General features: G+C 42.4%; 2 protein-coding genes across 4 annotated transcripts; one reads left to right on the top strand and one right to left on the bottom strand.

The window, feature by feature from the left end:
• Positions 1 to 220: 220 nt before the first annotated feature.
• Positions 221 to 11,429, bottom strand: camk1a (calcium/calmodulin-dependent protein kinase Ia; the record flags this gene model as incomplete). The annotated part of the gene is made up of 11 exons (XM_079156568.1): positions 221 to 324; positions 1,286 to 1,454; positions 1,596 to 1,683; positions 2,196 to 2,274; positions 2,373 to 2,485; positions 2,576 to 2,651; positions 2,944 to 3,070; positions 3,183 to 3,321; positions 3,945 to 4,019; positions 4,941 to 5,072; positions 11,344 to 11,429. 11 exons carry the CDS (start codon positions 11,427 to 11,429, stop codon positions 221 to 223), a joined length of 1,188 nt encoding a protein of 395 aa, XP_079012694.1.
• Positions 11,430 to 14,753: 3,324 nt separating this feature from the next.
• pbrm1l (polybromo 1, like) lies at positions 14,754 to 25,743 on the top strand. 3 transcript variants are annotated; one of them, XM_079156564.1, is made up of 30 exons: positions 14,754 to 14,842; positions 15,162 to 15,336; positions 15,446 to 15,543; positions 15,696 to 15,843; positions 15,935 to 16,084; positions 16,295 to 16,411; positions 16,499 to 16,567; positions 16,677 to 16,775; positions 16,862 to 16,947; positions 17,080 to 17,171; positions 17,257 to 17,473; positions 17,561 to 17,702; positions 17,850 to 17,935; positions 18,101 to 18,380; positions 18,509 to 18,611; positions 18,960 to 19,599; positions 20,309 to 20,529; positions 20,634 to 20,825; positions 20,921 to 21,078; positions 21,177 to 21,419; positions 21,534 to 21,679; positions 21,781 to 21,938; positions 22,247 to 22,430; positions 22,532 to 22,730; positions 22,835 to 23,033; positions 23,237 to 23,392; positions 24,213 to 24,374; positions 24,717 to 24,781; positions 24,983 to 25,187; positions 25,319 to 25,743. In XM_079156564.1, the coding sequence occupies exons 2-30, from the start codon at positions 15,196 to 15,198 to the stop codon at positions 25,480 to 25,482; spliced, it is 4,920 nt and encodes a 1,639-aa protein (XP_079012690.1). In that variant the 5' UTR covers positions 14,754 to 14,842; positions 15,162 to 15,195; the 3' UTR covers positions 25,483 to 25,743. The 3 variants fall into 3 exon arrangements, with proteins under 3 accessions (XP_079012690.1, XP_079012692.1, XP_079012691.1); XM_079156566.1 differs by lacking the exon at positions 24,213 to 24,374 and having other exon boundaries at positions 23,237 to 23,308; XM_079156565.1 differs by lacking the exon at positions 24,213 to 24,374.
• The last annotated feature ends 51 nt before the right edge of the window (positions 25,744 to 25,794 follow it).

The raw sequence follows: 25,794 nt of genomic DNA, 5'->3' as shown, positions 1-25,794 counted from the left end.
TTCAGACTCCAGAGGCTTGGATCCTTCCTGTTGGCTAACATCCAGAGCCACATTTTGTAATGTACATGCTGTCAAATGACCCCTGTCTGCTGACACTGTGACAGTGACCTGCTCGCTGTGGATGTACTCTGGTGGACACTGCCTGATAACTACTCTGCATTCCTGGCCAGACTGGGCGGGCGGGCTCTGGGTGCTCCAGGGATACAACCACGGGAGGTGCTCAGACGCGACTGGCTGGCCTGCAGCAGTAGGTGCAACTTCTCAGGCTGTCCCGGTCTGCGCTGCCCTCGGTGCTTCCGCGACGGCCGTCTTCATAGTGGGACACTAGTGATTAGAGCCAAACAAGGGAGCATATGAAGTAAAAGGGATGTTCTGGTACTTTTCAATAGTGTCTTATACTCATAATAATGGCCATTCTGAATATGGGTCGTAATGTCTTTGCGCTCACCACGTCCTTTGTAGAGATTTGGGAAATTTGACACCTTCAAAACAACATATCTGACCAAGCAGCAGGAGCTCGTTAAAGCTTTTCAAATTAATTTCCTTCACAATGAAGTTAGCACTTCATATTTAGCTCATACTGGGTGCTAATTTCTGTGTTTACTTTCAGTCAGAGACAAGTGTTTGTTGGTGGCATGTGCAAGGTTAGCATGAACAAAAGTTCTTTTAATTAAGAGAATAATATCATTTTCATTTAACAAGTTAACTCATGTTCAGGAGAACGGCCATGCCTCATCTAAACCTCTCATCACTTGTCAAACCTTACAAGTTGACCCATCCTCTCCTGTTTGTCTCAGTTTTCTTGACTTCCTTCTCTTGCCCTCACCCACTCACCTCCCTCCCTGTATCCCTCTACGCACTCATTCATCCTGTCATCCCCCTTTTCATCCCCGCCATCCTCCCTCTTTCATTCAATCCCGTGCAAACCTCTCCCATCTTCCCCTTTTCTACCGTCTAAGGCTCAAAGTTGGATGTCAATGCCTGAGGAAGATCTCTTCCTTTATGCTTTCTACACATTTGTCTTAGACCAGCCAAACCTGCGTCCTCCTTTTCCTAATGCTGCATTTGCGTCATATTGGGTAGCTGGTAGAGATGAGACTTGCTCAAGACAGTTGTATCATTGCAAAGTTGACTGGAAGAAGGTTAAAATACTGTGAATTTACAATGTAGCACAATATCCATTACATCAGCAACCCTTTGACTACATACTGTGGCATGATTCTTGTATGTAAAGAGAGCCAGAGGTCTGAAATAGACAGTGTTTGTTCATTTATTGATAACTTACAGCTCTCCTCCTCCCCATTCCCCAAATCCTCTTCCTCCTCCTCCTCTTCCTCTGGGAGCAGATGTCCATGGCAGGGACTGGTGGGAGTAATCTGACTGGGTCCCTCGAGACTAGTACCCAGCTGCAACTTCCGCATGTGGCGCACCACCGCTGTGGCATTAAATGCTTGCTGCATGGACAGAGAGAGAGAGGAAGGAAAAGCCTGTCTGTGTCTGACAGCTACTGAGGGAGAAAAACAGCCAAAGGCGTACACAATGTATGTCTGCCAATCTTAATTTCTGCGTGTTCAGGATTCAGCCACGGCACTGACCTTCCATTTACTTTTGGCAAAGTTCTTCTTGATTTGAGCGCTGACAGATTCGTGGATATTCTTGTCCAGAGCTGTGTCTCCGCAGATCCTGAAAAGTCAACAAGAATTACAGAACATACAGGCAGTTGTGTCACCTGGCTGAGGCTTATTCGTCTTATTATTTGTCAATTAGTAGATTGACAGAAAAATACATCAGCAAATATTTAATAATTGATTCATTGTTCCAGTCATTTTTTTCAAACAAAAGGCCAAACTTTAGCGTCTGTGAATATTTGATACTTTTCTTTGTCACAGATACAATGCCCGATGGTCCTCAAACTAACACAAATTAGATCATGGATCCCTATTTGATACGATTTTTTAAATATTAAATATTTAAATTGCACGTTTCGGTGTTTTGACCAACAGTCCAAATCCCAAAGAGAACATCTAAAAGCTGGAGAATGCTTGAGAAAATTTAAATTGTTCTGTTTTTCAGTTCCGTCAATCAACTAATTGTCAAATAGATTTCGACACTACACACAAGCATATTGAAAGAGATGAGTGTGTTTTTAGATATTCTTTGAGGTATAAAGATAGTGAGTATTTTGACTTCTTTACCATGGATGCTGGAGGGCCTGATCACATGTATATCTCTTCAATGGTTCTTTCTCCATTAGGTGACAGATGAAGTCTTTGGCTGCAAACAAAAATCAAGTTCATGGTGCAATACTCAACTCCGATTTGTTAGTTATCACTCGTGGATCTGCTCTACATATGTTTAGTAATGGGCAGTACCTGAATCTGAGATGTCATCCCAGTACGGAGAGTCAAATTCATACTCTGCTTTCAGAATCTGCTCAAATAACTTGGAGTCGTTTTCATCGTAAAACGGAGGATATCCACATAACCTGAGGGAGCGATATTGGAACATATTCAATACTATTACTAACTTTACATCGCTTTACACACTTCTCAGTGATGAATGAGCTCAGACTTACAGAATATAAGAAATAACTCCTATGGACCAGCAGTCCACTGCTTTGCTGTACGGCTTCTGAGCGAGCACCTCGGGAGCTGTGATACACAAACACAGCAGACATTCAGGAAAAGTGGAAAATAGAGCTGTAGAGGGGGTGAATTCAAGTAATCTTGACCCTTTTTTGTAATACTCTGTGATCCGGGTCACGTTAAACGGGTAGAGAGCACTTGTGAAACACTTGCAATTGACTCAGAAGTGGATGAAAGAGCTTCTCACAGCTAAATGAATATAGAGGGGATATCAGTTGAAACAGCAAGTGCTAAGTTCACATGAAAGAGACGGGGGAGGTGAGGAGAGTCTGGCTGACCAGTGAAATAAAGGCCTTACCCACATATCCAGGAGTACCGCAGGCTGTGGACATGACACTGCCTGCTCCCTCGATCTTTGACAGTCCAAAGTCACTGATCATGATTTTGGAGTCTTCGTCCATACTGTAATACAGCAGATTCTCTGGCTGCAGATGACAAGAAGAGCAATCAAAGAGGAGGGTTAGAAAAAGGGGAAAAAAGCGTGAACTGCAAGCCAGATTGATCTGTTTTATTTCTGTCTTCCCTGAGCAATGATACCTTCAAGTCTCTGTGAACGATTCCCATATCGTGGAGATATTTGACTGCATCCAAGATCTGGTGGATGAGTTGGCTGGCATCTCTCTCTGTGTAGAAACCTTTCTCCACAATCCTGTCAAACAACTCGCCTCCAGATACCCTGCCAGGTGAAAATCATAGAGGTTTTGTATTGAATTTGGGCTTTAAGTAACGCTCACGCTGTGCAGCCAAATATTGTTCAAACCACTAAAAAAAAAAATTCAATTCTAGATATATATGTTGCCAAATATAATTTTACAGAAATTGTGAGTAAAATGATACACAAGACATCTCGACTATTTGGTGCAGTTAGAAATGTACTTTGACTTTGAGTATTTGAATTAATACAGATAAATGAAGCACATGTGTCATATATAAATATATATGACAATAGAATGTGGAATAAGATGATCCTGAAAGCTATTTGAGGGGAAACAAAAGGGGAAAACTGAAAGTTAACTGAATGTTAAAGTTCTCAGATCCCCTGGCGACATGTTTCAATGTTTTGTTTTGTCCCCAACCCCAAAATATTAAACTTACAATTATGGTAAACAGAGAAAATCAGCCAATAGTCCATTTAAACACTCTGAACTAGACATTTTTGTTTGACAAATTGTTGCCAATGAATTGTCAGTAAACCGACAAATTGATGAATAAAATCTTGACAGTGGAAATGTATGCTAAATGCACCCCTTCTATCGTATTATTGGCCCTTGTGTAAGAGAAAGAGAAAGAAAAACTTACAGCTGCATGACAAGATATAGGTGGGATGTACTTTCAAAGATGTCCTCCAGCGTAACAATGTTGGGGTGCTTGATTCTGAGGAAGATTAAATGGACAGTGGAAATCGTAACTTTTCTGTTTTAAATTGGTCACCAGGTGGCATTCTTGCTGCATTATTCAAATTCAAAACTGTCTGTTCTCTATTTTCTATGAAAGGGCATGCAGTTAATTGGGATCTTTGCATTTTCCCTCATCTCCTAGAATATAAATTGAAAAAGCCTCTCAGATCAGATACAGAAAAGCTCTAGATACAGTAACGACCTAAGAAACACAATGACCAGTATGCAGCCGGAACCAGTAACAAAGACCAGTTTTGGATGTTGTAGTTGTAGGGCTTGACAGAATAACTATCACAAATACAAATCTCACCAATTGGATTGTTTATCGTTATGAACCAGCCAACAGACAGTCGAGCATCTCTCTTGGCTCTCAAGTCAAGTTGACACAGCATCGCTGTAACACATCGGCAGCTGAGATGTGACATTTAGTAGAAATGGTGGTTTTTTTCAGATTCACTTCCTTCAAGTCTCTCACTCTCATGACTCTCATTTATTTAATAGTGACTTTAGGTATTTGACCAAACTCCACTCCTCCCATTCTGCCATATCTCTCTCCTTCTATCGTACCCTACCCCCCTCTCCACTTCCCCACCCTCTCTGTCTCTTTCTCTTTCTTCAATACACTGCTGCGGGGAACTCCACACCATCTCCGCCTCTGTGTGCTGTTGCCCTGGCAACAGGGACACTAAAAATAGGTCTATCTTCTTTACTCCTGACATTTCCGGTGCACAATCCCACTGTTTCTACTGACACCATGCATTTAGTCACCCATTCAATTGACCCCTTGCATATATTATGCATCTGCGCGTGCATTGCTGGAAGACACTGCCCTGACTAATTTGTCCCGTTGGACACAAAGCACCAGCTGACGCATCGCGAGGAACTTAGGTGACCTCACCTGTGTAGGACAGCAATCTCATTTTCGATGTTGTTCTCTTTGCCTTCCAATGCTTTCTTGGGGATGCACTTGATGGCCACTAGCCTCTGAGTCCTCTTCTCCTCTGCTAGTACCACCTCTGAGAAAGCTCCCCTGAAACACAGGCAGTGGAAACACACACACACACACACACACACACACACACACACAAAAACATATGCAAACGTTAAAGAAAATAAGAGGAATGTGTTGGAGCGTGGGGTGAAATAGACAAGATGGGAGAGAGTATTCTTCTTAGGCTATACGGGCCATGAGGGATATACATTTTACAGATTCTACTAATTTTAAGAAGGAACATTCAGATCTTTTCATCCAAATCATTTAATAATTCTTCATATTTCTTCAGTGCAATGGTGTGTTTGTGGTGGATTCCCACACTAAATAAAGAACAGTTGGTAGATATGTTTGTGGCCTCCTAAAACTGCCTCTCAAAAATCCGCAAGGTTTTAAAAAATATCTCCAAATACCAGCCATCTGTATGTGTGTGTGTGTGTGTGTGTGTGTGTGTGTGTGTGTGTGTGTGTGTGTGTGTGTGTGTGTGTGTGTGTGTGTGTGTTCGTGTGTGGTTTAGATGAATAATTCAAAATGGTGACATTACTGAGAGCTTTTGGGGGCTGAGAAAATGCTCAAGAGGTGCAGCAACAGATGCATACAGACATTTATATCACTTGTTTAAAAAAAAAAAACACTATTTTTAATCTCTTCAATAATAGATACAGTAAATGTGGTGTGGCTGTTTCTGAGGGAGAGTCAACTGCATTATGTATTATGGTGATGGTGAGAGGCAGAATAGTGTGTATTTACACAGTCTCCCCAAAGGAGCGTGGGAGGGAGCTCAGGAGGAGGCCTGAACGCACAAACATTGTTAGCAACCGCAGGGATCCTTTACATGTGTGTGAAACAGCACCGTCATGCAATACACAAAGGGAGTTCAATGTTTTAGCAATTATTCCCTCTTCCTTTCCATCCGTCACACTGTGGAACACCTTGAGGGACTTTCTCAATCTGAAGTTCACTTAAGTGTGCAACCCTAAAATGAAAGGATGCAGACATCACACGGCTGTTGCCAACAACAACCATGTGATAAGGAGGCAAACCTCTCTCACGTTCTGTTTATTCTGCTTTTAACAGTTATTAATTATAAAGCACTAAAGTCATTGTGCAACCCCGACCGTCTCTTTGTGCACCTCCTCCCACCACCATGTCATAATAAATGCCCAGTGTGGAACTGCGGTAATCCTTGAGATGGCTTTGTACCGTGGCCATCTTGTGCTCAACGAACCAGCGCAGCAGAAACGTGTGCACAGTGAAGCTGATGCACACGAGGAGAGACGATTCTCACACACGTCTCCGGTTTCCTTTTTTTAAACAGTCCTGAAAATAATCTCAAAGCGAAATCACAGGAAGCTCCAATTCTCATCGACCCATAAAAGCATTTTAATGTGTTCAGGTCTGCAGCTTTTAGAGTGGGGGATTCCTCAGAGGATCAGGAGCGACACAACTCTATTATTGGCGTGTAGTAATCTATTTAGTCTTATTCGCCGTTTACTGTAAAATAGAAGTGTCAGAGACAGACACGTAGTGGCCCTAATGGTGTTTTTATTGTGGAAACTGAAATGTTTCTGCTTCTGCTTCTGCATGGAGAAAGACTGACTTGAATAATTTTATAGTGAAAATGCAAGGGTGTCCAAGAACCCATGGTGGTGTCTTCAAATGTCTTATTCTTTCATACCAACAGATCAAAGCCCAAAGAGAAAAGCAGCAGAACTGATTGAGAAGTTGTAACCAGATCATGTTTGAAATGTATTCTTTAACGTAGTTTAAATACAGTTTACAGTGAGAAGAAGACGGCAGTAACAACAGTATCAGTACAGCAACGGAATACCGTTATTTTATATTATCAACAGTATTACTGTCAGAAACAAACAGTAAATATCTGCCTTCAAATTTGAACTCAAGTTTATAGTGCATGTGACCTGATCCAATGCTTTATCTATGTTACTCCTAAAAAGAAAAAGAAGAGCTTGCTCTTCTGTTGCCGTGAGACACATTGTAATTACTGGAAGCATCCAGTTGCTAATTTCTACTGGGAGACCGAGTAGGGATGGGCTCTCAGAGGGACGGCAGTCAGAGGAAGAAAGGAAGCTACTGCTGTTATTCACAACGGATGAGATTTAGTTAACAGCTAATGTGTAAGTCTTAGCACTAGGCAGAAGTGAAATGATTATTGTCCAGATTTAAAGACTTCAATTCTTCAGTCTCAGATTAGAACACACAGTTTCTTTTTTTTACACCAGCAATCAGCAACAGACCGCTGATATCTTGAATCATCATTTTATCTATTTCATGCCAACAAATAGTCCTGGCGTGCACATTAACTTGCTGTTAACAAATTAAAATAAATAAGTTTCGCATGACTCATTGGCCTTAAGACACGCAGCTGACGCTCGGCTGTTTTTATGTACAAGAACAAGACTGTCAACACATATTTTTAGACATTTTAAACCTCACGAAGATGGATGTATGGATAGATAGATAGATAGATAGATGGATAGATAGACAGCTTGGGACTCTGTCTGACACACAAACACACACATCACACACACGTTGTTGAAGACGCTTTAATCCCAGCTGTCCATATGGGAAAATATTGATTCACACATTCTCATACTGCTGTCAGTGTCTCTCCTTGCTTTTCACTGTGACAAGTGTGCTCTTCTTGCACTCTTCCATGTCTTAAAAGGCTTTGCCTGACAAAAAAATCCCATTTTCACTGAAAATGATGGATGTCTGCTGCAATGTTAAATGTTGTTCATAATGTTCTTTTTTTTGTGCTAAAGATACATTATCAATCAGGTCAGTCAGGCCCCTTGTACCTGTTGCAGGCAGCTTCAAGCATCCATAAGTTTATCGATATCCCCTGATGCAAGTGCGCCCTTCAAGTCCAACATGCCTCCAAGTCCTGAAAAAGCTTTCTATTTTCAGCCTAATCCATACTGTGTTTGTGTGTTTGTGTGTGTGTTTGAGAGAAAGAGACAAAGAGAAGAGTGGATACAGACATACAGTATTATCCCATTCCAAACAATCTCCACATTCATTGTTACGTCGGAGTCAAAAAAAACTATAAATTCATATCAACAAAGCTCGGGACTGGATCATTCACTTTTCCATCTACTCTACTAAAGTCATGCGTAGGTCAAACCTCTTAACTCCTCTGCTCTTCTCTATAAACAACCAGCATGAGAGCTTTCCAACCGTGTTAAGTACTCGTCACAGTGTTCATGCTCCTACACATTATCCACCTGGACTGCACCAGTATAGTTCTTAAAACTCACCTTCCCCATACCTTCTTATATATCTTTCTTTTTTAAGGCACCATTCTTATGCTTTGTTTCTGAGTACAAAATTAAACTATCTATCATATGCCTAACATCTGTCTCTGAATTTCCACTTCGATGTTAAAACTCAATTAAAAACAATGAGTATTCTAATATTCAATAAAATAGCCTTTTAAGAAAGGGGTGCTGGAACTGCTGCTCTTACTGAAAATCAGAACCAAATTATGCAGCTCAATGCAGGTTTAGTTGTTTTGAGCTCATTATCTTGAGTTGGCAGACAAGTTCGCAAAGGCCGACCATATTATCACATAAGAAGTACTCTGCTGTGGATGTTTAAAGGTGCAATTTACTGGATTCAGAGCATTATTGTAGCAGCAACTATTTGCTATTTAAAGATGTAGTGGAGTAATGTCTACCTGAGCGGAGTATAAAGTCACTCTTGTAAGCCGAGCTACGGCATCTGACGGATTTGTCGCGGAAGCACCCACCCTGTTAGCTCGGTCAGCACGTTTGCCATAGTTTGCACCGTTAGCGCTGTTAGAACCATTAGCTGCGAGACATCGGTTGAGAGCAGTTAAGAAGCAATCAAAATGCTCCTAATCTCATATGTAGCACCTTTAAACAGTTTTTACTGCTATATTTGGCATGTGATATTACTTTGTTAACTGGCCCCCATGCTCTTCATTTCTGTCCAACAAGCTGCCAGCTTGTGGGGATTTCTCTGTCCATAGGACTCATACACTGAACTCATTGTCATGTATCAATATCACTCCTCCAAGTCCCACCCCAACAAAAAACTGAGTTAGCTATAATCTGATAAAGTGTGTTCCGCCATCTCTTGACAAAATTGCGACAGATGTATGGCTCCGTATAGAGAGTTTTATCAGAGCTATACACTTGGCATGTCTCATGATTTCATCATAGGTAAATGACAGGAGAAAAGTGATAGTTAGGAAATCTAAAAACGTGTGCCACCAAAGGTTGACAGAAATGCTATCTGTAGCGTGGGGGAATTGTTTCAGTCTAACCCTCGGACAGCTTGTCCTGAAGTGGACCCCAAACAGAGGTAGAACTGTGAGGATTAGCTGGATCTGGATTTTATATTTCAACATAAATCAATTAACTTTCTGCACTGAATTCCTGGATAAAGCTCCTCTGTAATCTTCTCTTCGAGCATAAGGAGCTTTCCGTCAACACATTAATTCTGCCCTCTGCCAGGTCCAGCTATGGTGACAGGAGGGAAAGAATATTACTACAGCTTCCCCCCCCCCCCATCTTTGTTAAGAAATCTGGGACTGGCTATCCCGGCAATTCACTCTTTCAATCCTTGTTATATAACCCTTCACATTATACTTCAAATTACAATCACTGTTTTAAGTTCCTGTGAGTCTGAGTGGATTCATTACACAAGTTATCAGCATTTAGCAGCAGTTGTGTGTTCTCAGATAAACTGTCAAAGTGCATTGCATCTAGCATGCACAGCTCTAAGACTTGAGACATATGAGACCGATGGAGTCTTATTTGATGTCCTCCTACAGCACTCGACATAACCAGACAGCCTCATCACCAACCCACTGCTATTTCACTTTTTTTGGATGTGAACCAGAGTTGCACAGTCATTAAAATCTGCTTCGAGCCTCTCTGGGGAAGCAGGTGTGATTCCAAGAAGATATCAAACAAACAGAGTCCATATGGCAAACTCGTGTAATCACAGGTGGACGTGTGCTAGGTCACTTCTACTTAGTCTGGGGGGGGGGGGGGGGGCCAGCCTGACCATCTGGGTGAAGTCCTGTCCCCCTGGGAAGCGCAGTCACAGGTCTGTGTGAGTCCAGCCCTCACCATTACAAGGCAACCTTTTCCCTGCTGGTTTGAGATTAATTTAGCAATTTATAACAAAATGAATGTGTATTCATTTAAATGTTTATGTAAATGTCTATTTTAGATTCCACACTACAAACAATAGAAAGAGGTTGCCACCAGGCCACATCACACACGTAGGTGAGTTGAACTTTTGAAATGTTTTTTTTTTCAGAGAAATCTGCAGAAACGGGTTTATGTAATCTTTTCTTTTGCCATGAGCATACATTTTCTCTTAATCCTTTAAGAAATTAAGATCAATACATAACTTGTATTGCCTTGTTCATACAACTGTCATCACATGGGCAGAGGAAGGTGCAGCTGACTCTTATATATTCAGATATAGACAGGTTATATTAAGATATTGCAGGTTTCATTAAGTTTAGTAGTGTTATTCGTATGCTTATAACTTGTGGGCGATCAGAAAGAACCACTGAATTGTGTTGTAATTTAGCTTTAGGGCAAGTAGCACGATGAAACATGAGCTTTCACTGGTTTGTCACTGACAAATGCCTCGCATCCATTCAGGACTCCTCTCTCCTGACAACAACCAAGTCCGAGCTAACATGAAGGCCAGACTACCTAAAACTCATGATCCCCTCACAGTTATGGCGATACAACTAAGACCAACAACGTGGAAATATATGAACTGCTTCCAAAACTAGATGAAGTAAACTTATTATTTTAACTTATTATTGCTTTTGTTATTATATACTCTGCTATTTACTTTGCATTGCCTTTGAACAGTCAACCCATACAAACTTGAATCCATTTCAAATGTTTCTGCACAGCTCAGAGGAAAGAAATGCGTCTTTGAATACTTCTCTGCAAGTAGGAAATAGTTGAGTCAGCATCCAACAGCGGCCAAGAACAAGACAAGTCTGAGTCGAAATAGGCAGAAGTGACAGGCACGTCCAAAATGTCTGTCAAATTTCTATGAGGGACTCCAGAGTCCAGACTCAAACACTGCAGCCCCGACAGCATGCACAGATCGGGGAAAGAATGAGTTGTGCCCCCCTTTGACCCTCTTGGTTTCTTCAACTCTCTGTGGTTTGTAAATATACTCTGTTACCTGCAAGTTAACTGACACAGCTGAGATGTTTGGGAACATTGAGGGTCTTGGGTCAGCCTTGACCTGACGACAGCACTAAACTAGAAGTGCAACTTACGTTCCCAGCACTTCTTTGAAGTCATAATGTTCTTTGATGTCTGATGTCTTCTTTTTCCATCCATTTCCGTCCTCTCCAAGAGGCATCCTACAACGCTGATCGGATTCGCCACACTACAGCTATGGGGCAAAAAGGAAAGAATAAAACACAAAAAATAAATTTAGTAGATCTCAGAGAATGCACGAGCACGTTTTGACCCACTGCATGTGTAATCAAATCAAGATAAATCTCTGATCAGGAGGATTGTGCGAAATCCAACCAATGATTCACTCTTCAGACCCGTGACTTTTAATAAAAATAACAAAAAAATCCTCAATGGCAACATGATTTTGTTACATGCTGTAGTACATTTTGAACCATCCTCTGATGCTGTCTCTATTACAAACATCATTCCAGCACACGGTGGCGAAATAATAGATACGATTTGAAATATGACAATCAATGGGCACTCAACTCTTAAGGTAGCCTACTTAATTAGGAGTATACAGGCTGCATAATATATCGTGCTTCAGTATATCAGTTTCATATGTCCATTACAGTTTGGTTGACTGAATATTCAACTTAAGTCATTTAGAAACCAGGGATTTCCCTGATTGAGTGCTCATGTTATGTCAGCAAGTTTGATTGAACTCAATGAAGACAAGTTAGTAGTTTTTTTCGTATATGCATGATGACTGATTATAAGCTGAAATCACAAGTAAAAGAAAACACTGAAGCTGCAGACCTGGTCTTTTAATGCAGTCTCTTATATTTTAGAGACATAAGCCAGGATACATCTGATTAAACATATATGCCTGCGCAAAATGTCATGTACGATAATAATGAATGAATAAGAACAAACATGTTCATACGAACGAGAAAAATAAACCTGCACACTGGAAAGATAATATGATTACTGCCCCCCTAAAAGCTTCAACCCACAACAACTACAGCTCACTTTGCTGACAACCGACTGAACAACAATGAATAGCAACGATAAAACAGAAAGTAGGGCAAACAGTGCAGCAGATATACTGTTGCAAGGAAGGCACCGTGCACCGCCGCAAAAACAAACGCATGGTCAGTAGAGGCAGATACCAGTTGGGGGACCTGTGCTATATATAACATCTGAAGCTTTAAACAATAAGGTTGCTCTAAAGAGGAAGAACACAATCTACATTTACAAGAGCGCAGGAGAAATGGAAGCTGCGTTCCACTGAGAAACATTTGGTACTGCTCTGCATTAGGGCTACAGGGCGTGAATGGCAAGCAGGGGGTTGAATGGGAATTAAAACGTTCTGCCGGTGCGGTGGGTCTGCGATACTGAAAATGAGTCCCACTTTCGTGTTGGTGATCATGCAAGAGAGAAAAAGGCGGTGTGGGTGTGCGAAGCGTAAGCCTGCTGCAGCGCTCAAGGGTATGGCAGTCAAAGGAAGGCAGCATCGTTGGGTTAAATCAGGAGGCTGCAGGCATGCGACACGGAGGCGCACACATTTAAGCTTTACAAGTTTTACTGCCGACAGAAGAAAAAAAAACGCACGATCGATAATACATTTCAGTGAATATATGACTGTATAAAAAAAAAAAGAAGACTTACCTAAATTGCGATCTGTGGCTGTGATGTGTTCTCCTTCCCTCGGGGAGCGTTCTGGTTGCTGTGCTTGTGCGCAGCGCTCAGACTTCTCCTGACGTCAAGAAAAGCAGACGTCTGTGGACGTAGTGCAGCAGGGAAAAAAAATCACTCACAGTTCTCCTAACAACGTGATCTGCGCTTTACCTTATGAGAGTCGCGCCCACTGTCTGTCATTTGTGAGCAGCGTTTTTTTTTATTGTATATCTGCTGGTAGTTTTCAGAACGCTTCAATAACGCGGGGTGTCAGAGTGTGCAGACAATTTTAGAGGCTTTGAGAAACAGGCAGAACGTGTCACCTCGAAAAATGTAGCCTATCATCACACAGCACTGACAAAGCACACGCAAGCCAAGCGGCCTGTTTAAATACAAGTCTTTTTATAGGCTACTTCAAAAATACCAGTGTGGTTTATTAAACAAATAGGCCCAATGTGCTCTTGCAGAGAAGTAAACCTCGGGTTTCCCCCTCATTTTAAGGCAACGCCCTGCTTCGCTCTCTCACAGCATCAACATCGTCACACTCGCTCCCCAAGACCACCTGGTTGTTGGCCACAGGTCACAGAGCCCAGCAGAGGCGTGCCGGCCTAATGTTGAGTAACAGAGTATAGGACAAAATACGACTGCATTTAGCACGAAAAAATACAAAAAGCTATATTCACCATCTTTTTTGTCATATGAAAAGTTCAAAGGAAGTTTTTTTTGCTGAGCTCTTTGTTCCAAGGTGTTCCATGCTATGTATTATTTCCACAAGCTGTTTTCAAACAGGACATTGATGGAGAACCTTATTTTAATATGGATCTTGTGTGTTCCTTGTGTTTCTCTGTTGTCTGTTGTCATGTAAAAAGATCGTTTCTGCAACTCCGTCCCCAAACCATTTAACCCCTCATCCCACTCTCCAAGTAGACAACCAAACGCAGTGAATACTCAGATTTTGATTTTGATCACTCACCTTTAGCAGGTGCATTTATTGAATATTTGTACGTATAAAAACTAGATTAGTGGACTGTATACAAACACTTCAAATGTGCCCTGTATTAACTAACGCTGTTTCAGCCACAGCCAGCGTGCAAATATATGTATTAACCCAGCAGTTTGATTATTTTAGGACCATGGTCAAACATTGCTCCCCTTTGCAGCAATACAAATGCCATCTGACAGTGAGGCACAACATCTGAGCTCTGACCCCATTTGTATACCCAGACTATGAAGATTAAAATGTGTCAAAGATTTAAAGAGCTTTTATTTTGCAATAACTCAACATTTAATTCCCTCCTGTCATCTACAGTAAACCAGCACAATCAACTACATTTGTTTGCACATGTAGAAGTAAAACTAGAAAATATTACTTTTATATCATTTGCCATGCTCTTTTAAAACTCTATCAAAGACTCTCTTTTTTTAAATTGGCTTTTGCTATATATATTTAAATGTATTCTATTATTTCATTTGTCCTGTAAACTACACATTTATCACATAATACATGTTTGCCATTGTTTTGATCTATTTTTATTTATGTAAAGCACTTTGTCTGTTTTGTGCTACCGTATATAAAGTTATTATTGTTGTTGTTAGTGCTTAACAGGTCCCTTGTAAATTCTGATACTGTCTTTTTTGTACTACTTGCACTCTTGTTGGGCTACAAACATTATATACACTAAAACATGTATTTATATTGTTCATTGTGTATCTTCTTTATTGCGTATCCACAACATTGGGTGTATCACCACTCCTGCCCTGAAGGGGCAGCACTGTCTCCTGTGGCGAGTTCCTTCTCTTACACACAAACACAAAACAACCTCAACTTCCGGGCAGCAGAAGTTTTCAAACAACACTAGCTAGCCGTTACACATTTTTGCTCAGGGAACTACGGCGAACTTTGCTTTGTTTTGGGTAAGACTTGCTTTCAAAAGTCAGTTTATATGTGTAATCATCCCATATTGCACGTGTTTTCTGGTAAAGTTAGAATATTTAACTTGGTTGCGGTGTTAGAAAAGCGGCAAGCAAGATACGATAACATGCTAACATAGATAGCTAACAGCCGCTCGCCCGGTTGCTTTGTTTCATACATCCAAGCGGTGCTAACGCTAGCAGGCTGAGTTTGCTCTTGCTCCCGTTTTAGCCTCGATGTGAATAGATAGACGACCAATGTTCCCTTTAACTAGAAGTAATCGCGTGTCAATTGTACAATAACGTTAACCTCTTTTTGCAGCTAGCGGGCTAGCCTGTTGTAGAACAAGCCAGCGATGTCAGCGAGCTCCAAGAGGAGAAGGGCCACTTCCCCCTCCAGCAGCGTCAGTGGAGGCGGTGACCTGGACGATGCCTCCTCTACACCTGGAAGTGGCAGAAAAAGAAGAAGAATCTCAAATGTTCCTCCTGTAGATACAGTAAATCCACTTGGTTTATACTATCACTACAACTGCCGCTTCAAAATAATGTGACATCTTATTTAATTTGTGTGAACACTTTCTGATTTTCACAACTCGTTCCCTTTAGATTGCTGTATGCCATGAACTGTTCAATGCTGTCAGGGACCACAAGGACGACCACGGGAGGCAACTTAGTGACGTTTTCCAAAGGGTACCAAAGAGAAGGTATTGCAACACAAAGGCCAGCGTAGAGCCTAACATTGTTAAAAAGAATAGTGTGTGGACCTGTCCAAGATATACACTGTACTTTGTGAAATGTGACCGTCTCACACATTCAGAGATTACAGTGGAGCCTGATTACTCTTGTTCTTTTTCAGGAATCAGCCTGATTATTATGAAACAGTGTCCCAGCCAATTGATATGACAAAAATTCAGTACAAACTGAAGTCGGAAGATTATAACGACGTGGAGCAGCTTACTGCAGATTTCCAGCTCATGTTCAACAATGCCAAATCGTTCTACAAGGTAAGCACTGTTAAAGTATACCTGTCACTGTAATATGGTGTAGTAGAACCATTTTTAATTTTCACAATTCCTTTCCTGTTCAACTACTCAGAGTGACACCGAGGAGTATCAAGCTGCATGCAAGCTGTGGGGAGTATATTTGCAAACAAGGAATGAGTTTGTGCAGCCGGGGGACGGAGATGAGGATGATGAAGATGGTGATGATATGATGGATAATCCAGGAATGTCAACCGAAGATGAGGTCAGTTCCTCTTTAGATGTGTTGTTGAGTTGCCCTGTCTGCTTGTTTGACTGTCGCCTGTGAGTTTAACTGAAGTGTGTAACATCACTGTTTCACTACAAATGAATGTTGTTTTTGTATTGACTAGATTGATGCTTTTCGTGTAAATTCATGTTTGTTGTAACAAGTAACTATTTCCAAAGAACCAATTTATGCAAATCTGTCTTTTAGACCTCAACTGTCAATTTGAAGGAATTGTTTGAGCAACTCTTGGAGGCTTTAGTGTCGCACGCTGATCCCTCAGGGCGCCATGTCAGTGAACTGTTCCAGAAATTGCCTTCCAAAGTGGTGAGTCCTCCCAAGATTCTTTACCCTTCAATTTGTGCCCTGAAATAGTTAATTCTTGACATTTACAGGCCCGTCTGTGTTTCCTAGCATTACCCAGACTACTATGCCATCATAAAGGAACCAATCGATCTGAGAACGATCGCTCAAAGAATACAGGTAGTGACCGATCGCTTTCCTCATGCTTCGTTCATCTTAAAAATGACTGATTTCAGAACTTCCTGGTGTTTGTTTTAATAGTCGGCACTAATTTATGTTATTTGCGTAGATTGGATACTATAAAAGTGTCAATGCGATGGCCAAGGACATCGACCTGATGGCCAAAAATGCCAAAACGTACAATGAACCAGGATCTCAGGTTTTTAAGGTAAACTCTTTTTCTTGATTTTATTTTTTACAAGATGTAACATCCCAAATATTAACAATTGTTCTCTTTTTTTTTTTTTTGTATAGGATGCTAACACCATAAAGAAAATCTTCATCCAGCGGAAGACTGAACTTGAACACGCTGAACCCACTAAATCTAGTCTTCGCATCAGGTATGAAATGACAATCAGACACTTCTATTTTGTGTTTTATTTTTGTCTCAAACGCAAACCAACAATTTATTCTCAGAAAGAAAACAGCATCTACACGGTTTATGTCTTTCTGTATTTACTGTTACTATTTAGAAATCGCAGGTCCGGCCAGGGGGATCAACTTTCTGGCGTCAGCGTTGCTCTCCACTATGGTTCAGAGAGTGAGGACGACCCGGTGCTGTCTGGTAATTATCAGCGCTTCAGGCGTCAGAGAAGTCTACCTTGTGTTTGAAAAAAAACAACAAGAGTTCACCGCGTAAATGTTTACAGGCTCCGTCTGCTACGACGAGGGAGAGTCAGAGGCTGAGAGTCAGAGTTCTAGCATGGAGATGAGCAACCCGATCTTCCAGCTGTATGAAGCCGTGAGGGGTGCCAGGAACAACCAGGGCCAGGTCTTCTCTGAACCGTTCCAGCACCTGCCCTCTCGCAGGGAGTACCCCGACTACTATCAGCAGATCAAACAACCCATCGCTCTGCAGCAAATCCGGTAAGAAATGATGACTCGGTAGATATCATGTTGAGAGGCAGAATGACAGATTAGCAAGTCCATAACAACCGTGTGCTTATTCTTAAGGGCAAAAATGAAGAACTGCGAGTATGAAAGTGTGGAGCAGATGGATGCCGACCTCACTCTGATGTTTGAGAATGCAAAGCGCTACAACATGCCTAACTCAAGCATTTACAAACGGGCATTTAGGCTTCAGCAGATCTTGCAGGTAAGGACTCTTGCAGAAGGTGTTTTAACTCTAGTGAGGCCAAGAATGAAAGTAATTAACCGTAATTTGAAACAACAAATGAAGCATCTTGCAGAAATGAGTGTATTTGTCTACTGACATGTCCATCTGATCTTCCTGTTGGTAAAGGCAAAAAAGAGGGAACTTGTGAGGAGGGACGACGAGGATGGAGACAGCATTCTGTCATCTGATACCGGGAGCATCAAGAGGAAAAGGTATGCAGGGTTGTCTCTCTCCCTTCAGATGTTCAATGATTTGTAGATCCATTGCTATTCCTCTTAAAAAATAATAATCTGTAGTTTGCTAGCTAACAACAAATACAGCTTTGTGTCTGGGTTGCCAGCCAAGCTCATTCATATTCTACTTTGATTCTTTTGCAGCCACAAGAAAAATGTGAAAAAGAACCGAATGAAGGCCTTATACGACGCAGTGACTGAGTCTAGGGAGGCGGGCACCAATCGCCGTCTTTGTGATCTGTTTATGGTCAAACCGTCCAAGAAGGACTACCCCGACTACTACAAAGTCATCCTGGAGCCGATGGACCTGAAGACCATTGAGCACAACGTCCGCAGCGAACGCTACGCGACAGAGGACGCTTACATGGATGACATGAGGTTGATGTTCCGAAATGCCCGGCATTACAACGAGGAGGGATCTCAGGTAGACAGTGCATACAGTTTGAAATATGCAATGTTAATCTTTGCTATTTTTGCAAAAACAATCTTGGCATAAGCTACATTTTTCTGATACTTACAATTTTTGTGGTGGGGGGGGGGGCATCTGTGTAGGTGTATAATGATGCTGATGTTCTGGAGAAGATACTGAAGGACAAGCGTAAGGAGTTGGGACCTTTTCCTGAAGAAGATGTGGGATCTCCCAAACTGAAACTAAGTAAGTTTGATCATATTCCGTGTTTTAGCCCATTAGAAATCAGATGCACTTAACATCATCGCAAACAATTACAAAAAAATGTACTCCAACATAACTTAATCTAACCTTCGATGATTTCAGTCATTATTATCGATTATTATCGCATAAAAATCAACTTAAAATGAAAGCTAATCTATTATAGTAAACTAACTTCTATTCCAATTTGCCATTCACTTGGTTGGCACAACGGCAACTGTGAAAATAATGGCCTGACTGTTCGGTCTTGCAGAGGTCTGTACTTGATTGAGTGCAGCTGTTACATTTCGGTTTTACAATTGTGTCTCATCTTAAGTGTATTTCTGTATCTAGGAAAGATTGGTGTTTCTCCAAAGAAGTCCAAATACCTCACCCCTCTTCAGCAGAGGTTAAATGAGCTCTACGACGCTGTGCGAAACTTCACCGACCGCCGAGGCCGGCGTCTCAGCACAATCTTTCTTCGTCTGCCATCTCGTGCCGAGTTGCCCGACTACTACGCCACCATCAAGAGACCCATCGACATGGAGCGCCTCCGAAGCCACATGGCGGCCGGTCGCTACCAAGACGTCGAAGCCCTGTTCGAGGATTTCGCTCTCATGTTCAACAACGCCTGCATTTACAATGAGCCAGAGTCTCTGATCTATCGGGATGCGCTGGTGCTGCACCGGGTGCTGCTGGAGACCCGCAAGCAGCAGGAGGGAGGCGAGGACTCCGGACCTCCTAATGTGGCACATGTGGTGCGAGAGCTGATCAGGAACCTGTTTGTGTCCGTGCTGGGCCACCAGGACGAAGAGGGCCGATGCTACAGCGACTCTCTGGCGGAGATCCCCGCTGTGGATCCAGCTGCCCCCGAAAAACCACCGCAAAACTTTGATGTCATCAGGATGAACGTGGACCGGGGCCACTACAGGAGACTGGATGTCTTCCAGGAACACATGTTCGAAGTGTTGGAGAAGGCAAGGAGGCTCCACAGGTACATCAGCTTATTTTTTAAAGTCTTTCTCAGGTCATATCAGTGAAAATTTGTTTTGTTCATTCTAGGAACAAAACAAAAACAGATAATGTTGCATTGAAACAGCAAATGGAAAAGGGTTGTCGCGTCATTGGGCCATTTACCCTTTTAAACTTTAAATCACAGTGAAATTTGGACCGGTATGCGATTGCACAACTTAATAAAAAGAAGTTGCTTTGATCTCTGTAAGAGAAAAGGGCCGCTGACTTTTACCTTGAAACTGAAATAGTCTTTTTGTGAGATTCCAGTAAAACTGTGAGAGCAGAATGACTACAGTCCCTCTTACTAGTTTTTGATTAATACAATTTAACGATAAGCATCCGCCATCAGCCCCACCTGTATATATTTTTGCAATGTCGGTACAAAATGTTTACTGATATAACTTCAAGATCACTTCAGATTTATTCACATTTTCTTTAGTTTTACTGTTTACAAACATATTTTGGATAATGTGATGTGATCTTATGACGTCTAGCTGGTGGGTTGGGTTCAAATGTAGAAGTCAACATTTATTATCTTTTACCAGATTTTATTGTAAGTATCGAACTCGTTAACTGTTCAGGATTAAACACAGATTTCATTATTTAGCTAAAACAGTGTAATATTCTCTATTCAACAGCCTAACTGTGTTCAAAAGTCATTATGTATTGTCCATTTTTTGCATTTGCAGGACTGACTCTGAGATATTTGAGGATGCAGTGGAGCTACAGCAGTTTTTTATTAAGATCAGGGATGAGCTATGCAAGAATGGAGAGATTCTGCAGTCAACTTCACTCATCTACACGTCCAAACACCTGCACAGCGACGTGGAGCAGGAAAAGAGGGAGAAGATTCCCAAAGAGATTGAGGAGGACAAGCTAAAGACTGAGGAAGAGGAGCAGGAAAACAAAGGTGAGTGTGTATGAACACATGTGGCGTATTACACAGGTATTACGGATGTAATAAATTGTTTACGTGGTATTAATATGAAATCATTATGTATTTCTCATCTAAAGAGGGGGTGAAAGCCGAGGACCTGCCAGGAGAGTCGTGTCAGTCCGAGTCTGAGTCAGAGCGTGTGTACAGGCAGGACTGCAGCTATGAGAACATCACCTACCATGTGGGAGACTTTGTCTATGTGGAGCCGTCAGAGCCCAACCTGAAACCACACATTGTCTGTATCGAACGCCTGTGGGAGGATGAAGCAGGTAACACACGAACACACCAAGACAGACATCACTACCAGTTGGCCACAGTTCTTTTTTTCTTGTTTTGTTTATTTGTTCATGTGTTGTGTGTGAAGGTGGGAAGTGGCTCCACGGCTGCTGGTTCTACAGGCCAAGTGAAACCTTCCACTTGGCGACTCGCAAGTTTCTGGAAAAGGAGGTCTTCAAGAGTGACTACTACAACAAAGTGTCCATCAGTAAAGTTCTGCGCAAATGTGTGGTCTTGTTTGTGAAGGTAAGACCTTCTACAGAACCTGAATAACACACAGAAAACTTATTTACAAGGATCTGTTTAACTTATCGTGGCTTTCTTTTTTCTTCTGGTATCTGTAGGATTATTTCAAAATGCAACCCGAGGGCTACAGAGCAGAGGATGTCTACATCTGTGAATCTCGCTACGCCGGCAGGAACAAGTCGTTCAAGAAGATCAAGATCTGGGCCGTGCCCGTGAGCTCGGTGAAACTTGTTTCCCGTGAGGTGCCGTTGCCTGTTGTCCGTGTTGCTTCCATGTTTGCCAAGCCGGACTATGACAAAGTGACCATTTCGTATGCAGGCAGCGGAGGCTTTATTGACAAGGTGAGGTGACATTGTGTTTTCTAGGCTTATGACATGGCAATATACAATTTGTTAATATTTGTCACAATATAATAAACACGCGAGTCCTCTGTGTGTCCATGTGTGTTCGTTTAGGAGAGAGAGGATGCCCCCACGGAGATGAGTGGAGCTGATCCCGGCTGTCAGCACTATGAACAGTTGCACCACAACAACATGTGGTTTAAAGTGGGAGACTGTGTTTACATCCAGTCACATGGTCTGTCAAAGCCCCGGGTTGCCAGGTGGGTGAATTTTTTTTTTTTTTTGCCTGTTTAGTGTAAGAAGGCCTCTTATTATTGAGTTATTAACTATTGGTAACATGGCTCTCTTCACCGGGCTGCAGGATGGAGAAGCTGTGGGTTCAGAATGGAACTACTTTCTTCTTTGGGCCCATCTTTATTCACCCGGAGGAAACGGAGCACGAACCCACAAAGATGTTCTACAAGAGAGAAGTGTTTCTGAGCCATCTGGAGGAGACCTTGCCCATTACCTGTGTCACAGGTTCTGCTTTAATAACTTCTGTTCACACATCACAGTTAATCCACTTAAGGGAAGAGTTCGACGTTGTGGGAAACAAGTTAAGATATCTGGCAGCGAGTTAAATAAGAACATTGATACTGATATCACATCTGTCCGTTAAATAAAGACTACTGACATTCTCCAACCAGCATTACACTACGCTCCACCAGAAAGCATATAAGCTTGTTACCTAAAATGTCAAACTATTATTCGTCTGCCTTTTTTTAATGGCTACACTTTTTTCAATGTATGATGCGAACACGTTTTTACTCTAACCCTCTGCTCTCCAGGCAAATGTATGGTGTCCTCCTTTAAGGAATACCTGTCATGCAGATCTACCGAGGTTTCAGAAGAGGATGTGCTGCTGTGCGAGAGCCGCTACATCGACACAGAAAAGCAGATGAAAAAGTTCAAGGGTCTGAAACGCTTCTCATACTCTTCCAAAGTGGTGGAGGACGAGATCTACTATTTCAGGTCGGTCGGTCAGAGCAGAGCACCGTTTCTGATTCAAAGCCGTTTCTTGCCCAGTCTGAATTTCGGGTTGTGTTTTCTCTTGTGCTGCTAATCCTGTGTAGGAAATTGATGGTGCCACAGAAGGAAGCATCACCCTTTTTGGACAAGAAGATCAATGAGCTTGAGGTCAAGCTGGCAGACGTAGAGGAGGATGATATAGAAGACATAGACGACGACGACGAGGCTCCACAGACGCCGTCTATGCCTCAGGTGCAAACCCCTCTTGCGAGCGATACGGATACCGTGCCATACACTCCTCAGGTACCCATACGTCTCCAGCAAGCACACATCTTCAAACCCCGTGTTCTAATATTCAAATTAAGACAAACTTTGTTTTAACTTGCATCTTTGGTTTTTCCATGAAGTCCACTCCGAAGGTAAAGGGCTTATCTAAGAAGGAAGGAGCCAAGAGGAAGATCAACATGAGCGGCTACATCTTGTTCAGCAGTGAAATGCGAGCGGTCATCAAAGCCCGACACCCAGACTTCTCCTTTGGGGAGCTGAGTCGACTCGTGGGCACCGAGTGGAGGAACCTTGAGGCTACCAAGAAAGCTGAATATGAAGGTGAGAAGAAGTCGTGTGTGTGTGTGTGTGTGTGTGTGTGTGTGTGTGTGTGTGTGTGTGTGTGTGTGTGTGTGTGTGTGTGTGTGTGTGTGTGTGTGTGTGTGTGTGTGTGTGTGTGTGTGTGTGTGTGTGTGTGTGTGTGTGTGAGAAAGTGCGCCGATGTGAACAGAAGTCAAGATGGCAATTATTTGTTTGTTTTTCAGAACGTGCAGCCAAAATAGTGGATCAACAAGAGCGTGACAGACCACCACAGAAGCAAGCGTCCCCACGAGCAGGTACCCCCGTAGGGTCACTGATGGGGGTGGTACCTTCGCCTAGCACTATGGGAATGATAAACCAGACCATGACACCTGTGTCAGGTAACCCCTCTCAGAGGCAGCACGAGTGTTTGACAACAAGGCAGCAGGGAAATGAGGCTGGACTGTTGAAAACCGTAATCCTCTTAATTTTCTAACATTTGAAACTTATTCATCTCAAAACTACCTTCTTAAAGCAACAGTTTTCTTTTGCTGCTTTTTCACATTGTTTTACGTTTATTTTACTCTCACTAGCTTCACATCGGGAAATGCATGACATTGACTGCATGATTTATTTATAACCTTGAATAACTTTTAAACATTTCGTTTAACTTAAATGCTTGTTTTGCCTGCTAACATTCTCAGACCCGTTTGTATGTTCTGCCCCTGACGCACACTGAACCTTTAGCATCATCAGGTCCAGTTGTTTGGTTGAGCCAGTGGTTGTTGTTGCTCACACATTGGTCTCTAGTGCAGCAAAAGCCAGTGGCAAGTCTCCTATGACATTACATGGCTCTCCTGGATAAGAAAGATTTTTGTCAGCACAGCTGGACAACAAAAAACGAAGTATATCACAGAAGATGACCATTCTGAGGATTGATTCAAATCATGACATTTAAACCATAATTAAGTAAGAAAATTGTAACACCGTGCCAGCTTTAGACCGGGATATTGCTGCTTCTATGTCCATTAGAGTTGTACTTGCACATTTGTCACTGTCTAACCTCTCCTGAGCAAACATAATTACAAGAGCATGTGTAGCTGAAGGTGCATGTGTGAAAGGGGCCACAGTGTGCAGTAGTAGTGCATGTTATCATAGAGTCAGCTGCATGTCACTTATGCATGGATATGTTGTTGTCCTCTCCTTGCCCTCTTCCTAAAGGCATGATGGGAGCTTACGGCCCACCTTATATGCCCATGCAGGGCCCCCATGAGGGCTTGTTGAGTGTGGTCACAATGCTACCTCACCCTGCAGGGGGGCCCCTCCTGCCTCATCACCATCTCCAGCAAGGTATGCCTGGGTACCCTGGCATGCCTCATCAGGGTAAGGTCCACTGTCCTCGTCACACCTGCTCAGTCCCATCCAGTCGTGTCTCTCCTGCTGGAGGGGTTTACCTGGTCCACAGGCTGCACTGCCTGAGCAGTCATAGCACTCTGGTCTCCAACAACCTCTCTCAAAGTGTTCTCATATGCCACAGCTGAAATATACAGGATCCACATTTACTGATGTAATTCATGTGAAAACAAACCACGCTACTAGTATTCACCTGATGTACAAAAAGTAACAATTTCACATGTCATTGTAAAACATTGTGGTAGTTCTTAACATAAAGCAACCCAGGATGAGTTATTAAATACACAGAAACTAAATATTGTCATTTAACAGGTATGATGGGCGCTGGTATGAATGGTATGGCAGGAAGTCCTACACAAGGAAACTTTATGCAACAGGTGAGCTCCGGTCCTAAAAACATACGTTTCTACTTAATATGAAATTCCGTCATGCTGCGTTTTCACTGAAGAATGTGTAAATAAACAAATGAAAGCCTTGTTGCTGGTTGTTATGTACAACACATTTATTGTATCATATTATTCTTAGGATTCAATATTCCACATATTGTCCACATGCTAATTTTCATTGTTGTATTTTAGCCTGGGATGTTCAGCCCAGGACCGCACGCTCCCCCACCATATCCAGGACAAGGCCCGCCCTCACACCTGCAGCCCACCACTCCCATGTTTGTGGCGCCACCACCAAAGACCCAGAGGGTGCTCCACTCAGAGGCCTACCTCAAGTACATCGAGGGCTTGAATTCAGAGTCTACCACCGTCAGCAAGTGGGACCAAACGCTCAAAGGTGGTGTTCTTTAAGTCTTCTTTTCATCTAGGTCGTGTGTGTGTCTGTGTGTGTCTGTGTGTGTGTGTGTGTGTTTGTTTTGATTTTGTGTGCTTAAACGTAACTTCTTAAACCCTGTGTTTCCATCCCAGCTCAAAGGCGTGATACTTACATGACCAAAGAGCAGGAGAGCCGGCTGCCAGCACACTGGCTGAAGAGCAAAGGAGCCCACACAACCATGGCGGATGCACTGTGGCGCCTGCGTGACCTGATGCTGAGAGACTCTCTGAACATCTGTCAGGGATACAACCTGTAACTTGTAGGAATGACCACTATAGCCAGCTCACCCACTGCTCTTATCCTCAAAGCTATGGAGTTTAGGAAGGATGATAGACAATAGAAGCAATATTTTATAGTGAATCGTGATCAATTTTATATTTATTAGCTGACATAATGAGCTTCATAGTTATTTGTGTGTGCTTTTTTTTACACCACGGGATTAAGTGTGCTGCAAAAAACCCCACTGTTGTTGTTTTTGGCTTATTGATACTACCAAAATAAAAATCTGAACACCCTGTTCATACTCTTTGTCTCCAACGAGCCTTACTTTGTGCTTGTGCGCTGGCCC

This window comes from Pholis gunnellus (genome assembly GCF_910591455.1).
Source record: "Pholis gunnellus genome assembly, chromosome: 3".
Classification (NCBI taxonomy): domain Eukaryota; kingdom Metazoa; phylum Chordata; class Actinopteri; order Perciformes; family Pholidae; genus Pholis; species Pholis gunnellus.
Note: the sequence above shows the minus strand (reverse complement) of the source record. Positions and strands in the feature narration are given on the sequence as shown.

What these genes read in the sequence shown, in the direction of transcription:
- pbrm1l (XM_079156564.1), top strand. Translation starts at nt 15,196, where the DNA reads ATGTCAGCGAGCTCCAAGAGGAGAAGGGCCACTTCCCCCTCCAGCAGC. An exon ending in ATCGCTCTGCAGCAAATCCG is followed by an intron (nt 17,474 to 17,560) that starts GTAAGAAATGAT and finishes CTTATTCTTAAG; the next exon opens with GGCAAAAATGAAGAACTGCG. An exon ending in CCGTGCCATACACTCCTCAG is followed by an intron (nt 22,731 to 22,834) that starts GTACCCATACGT and finishes TTTTCCATGAAG; the next exon opens with TCCACTCCGAAGGTAAAGGG.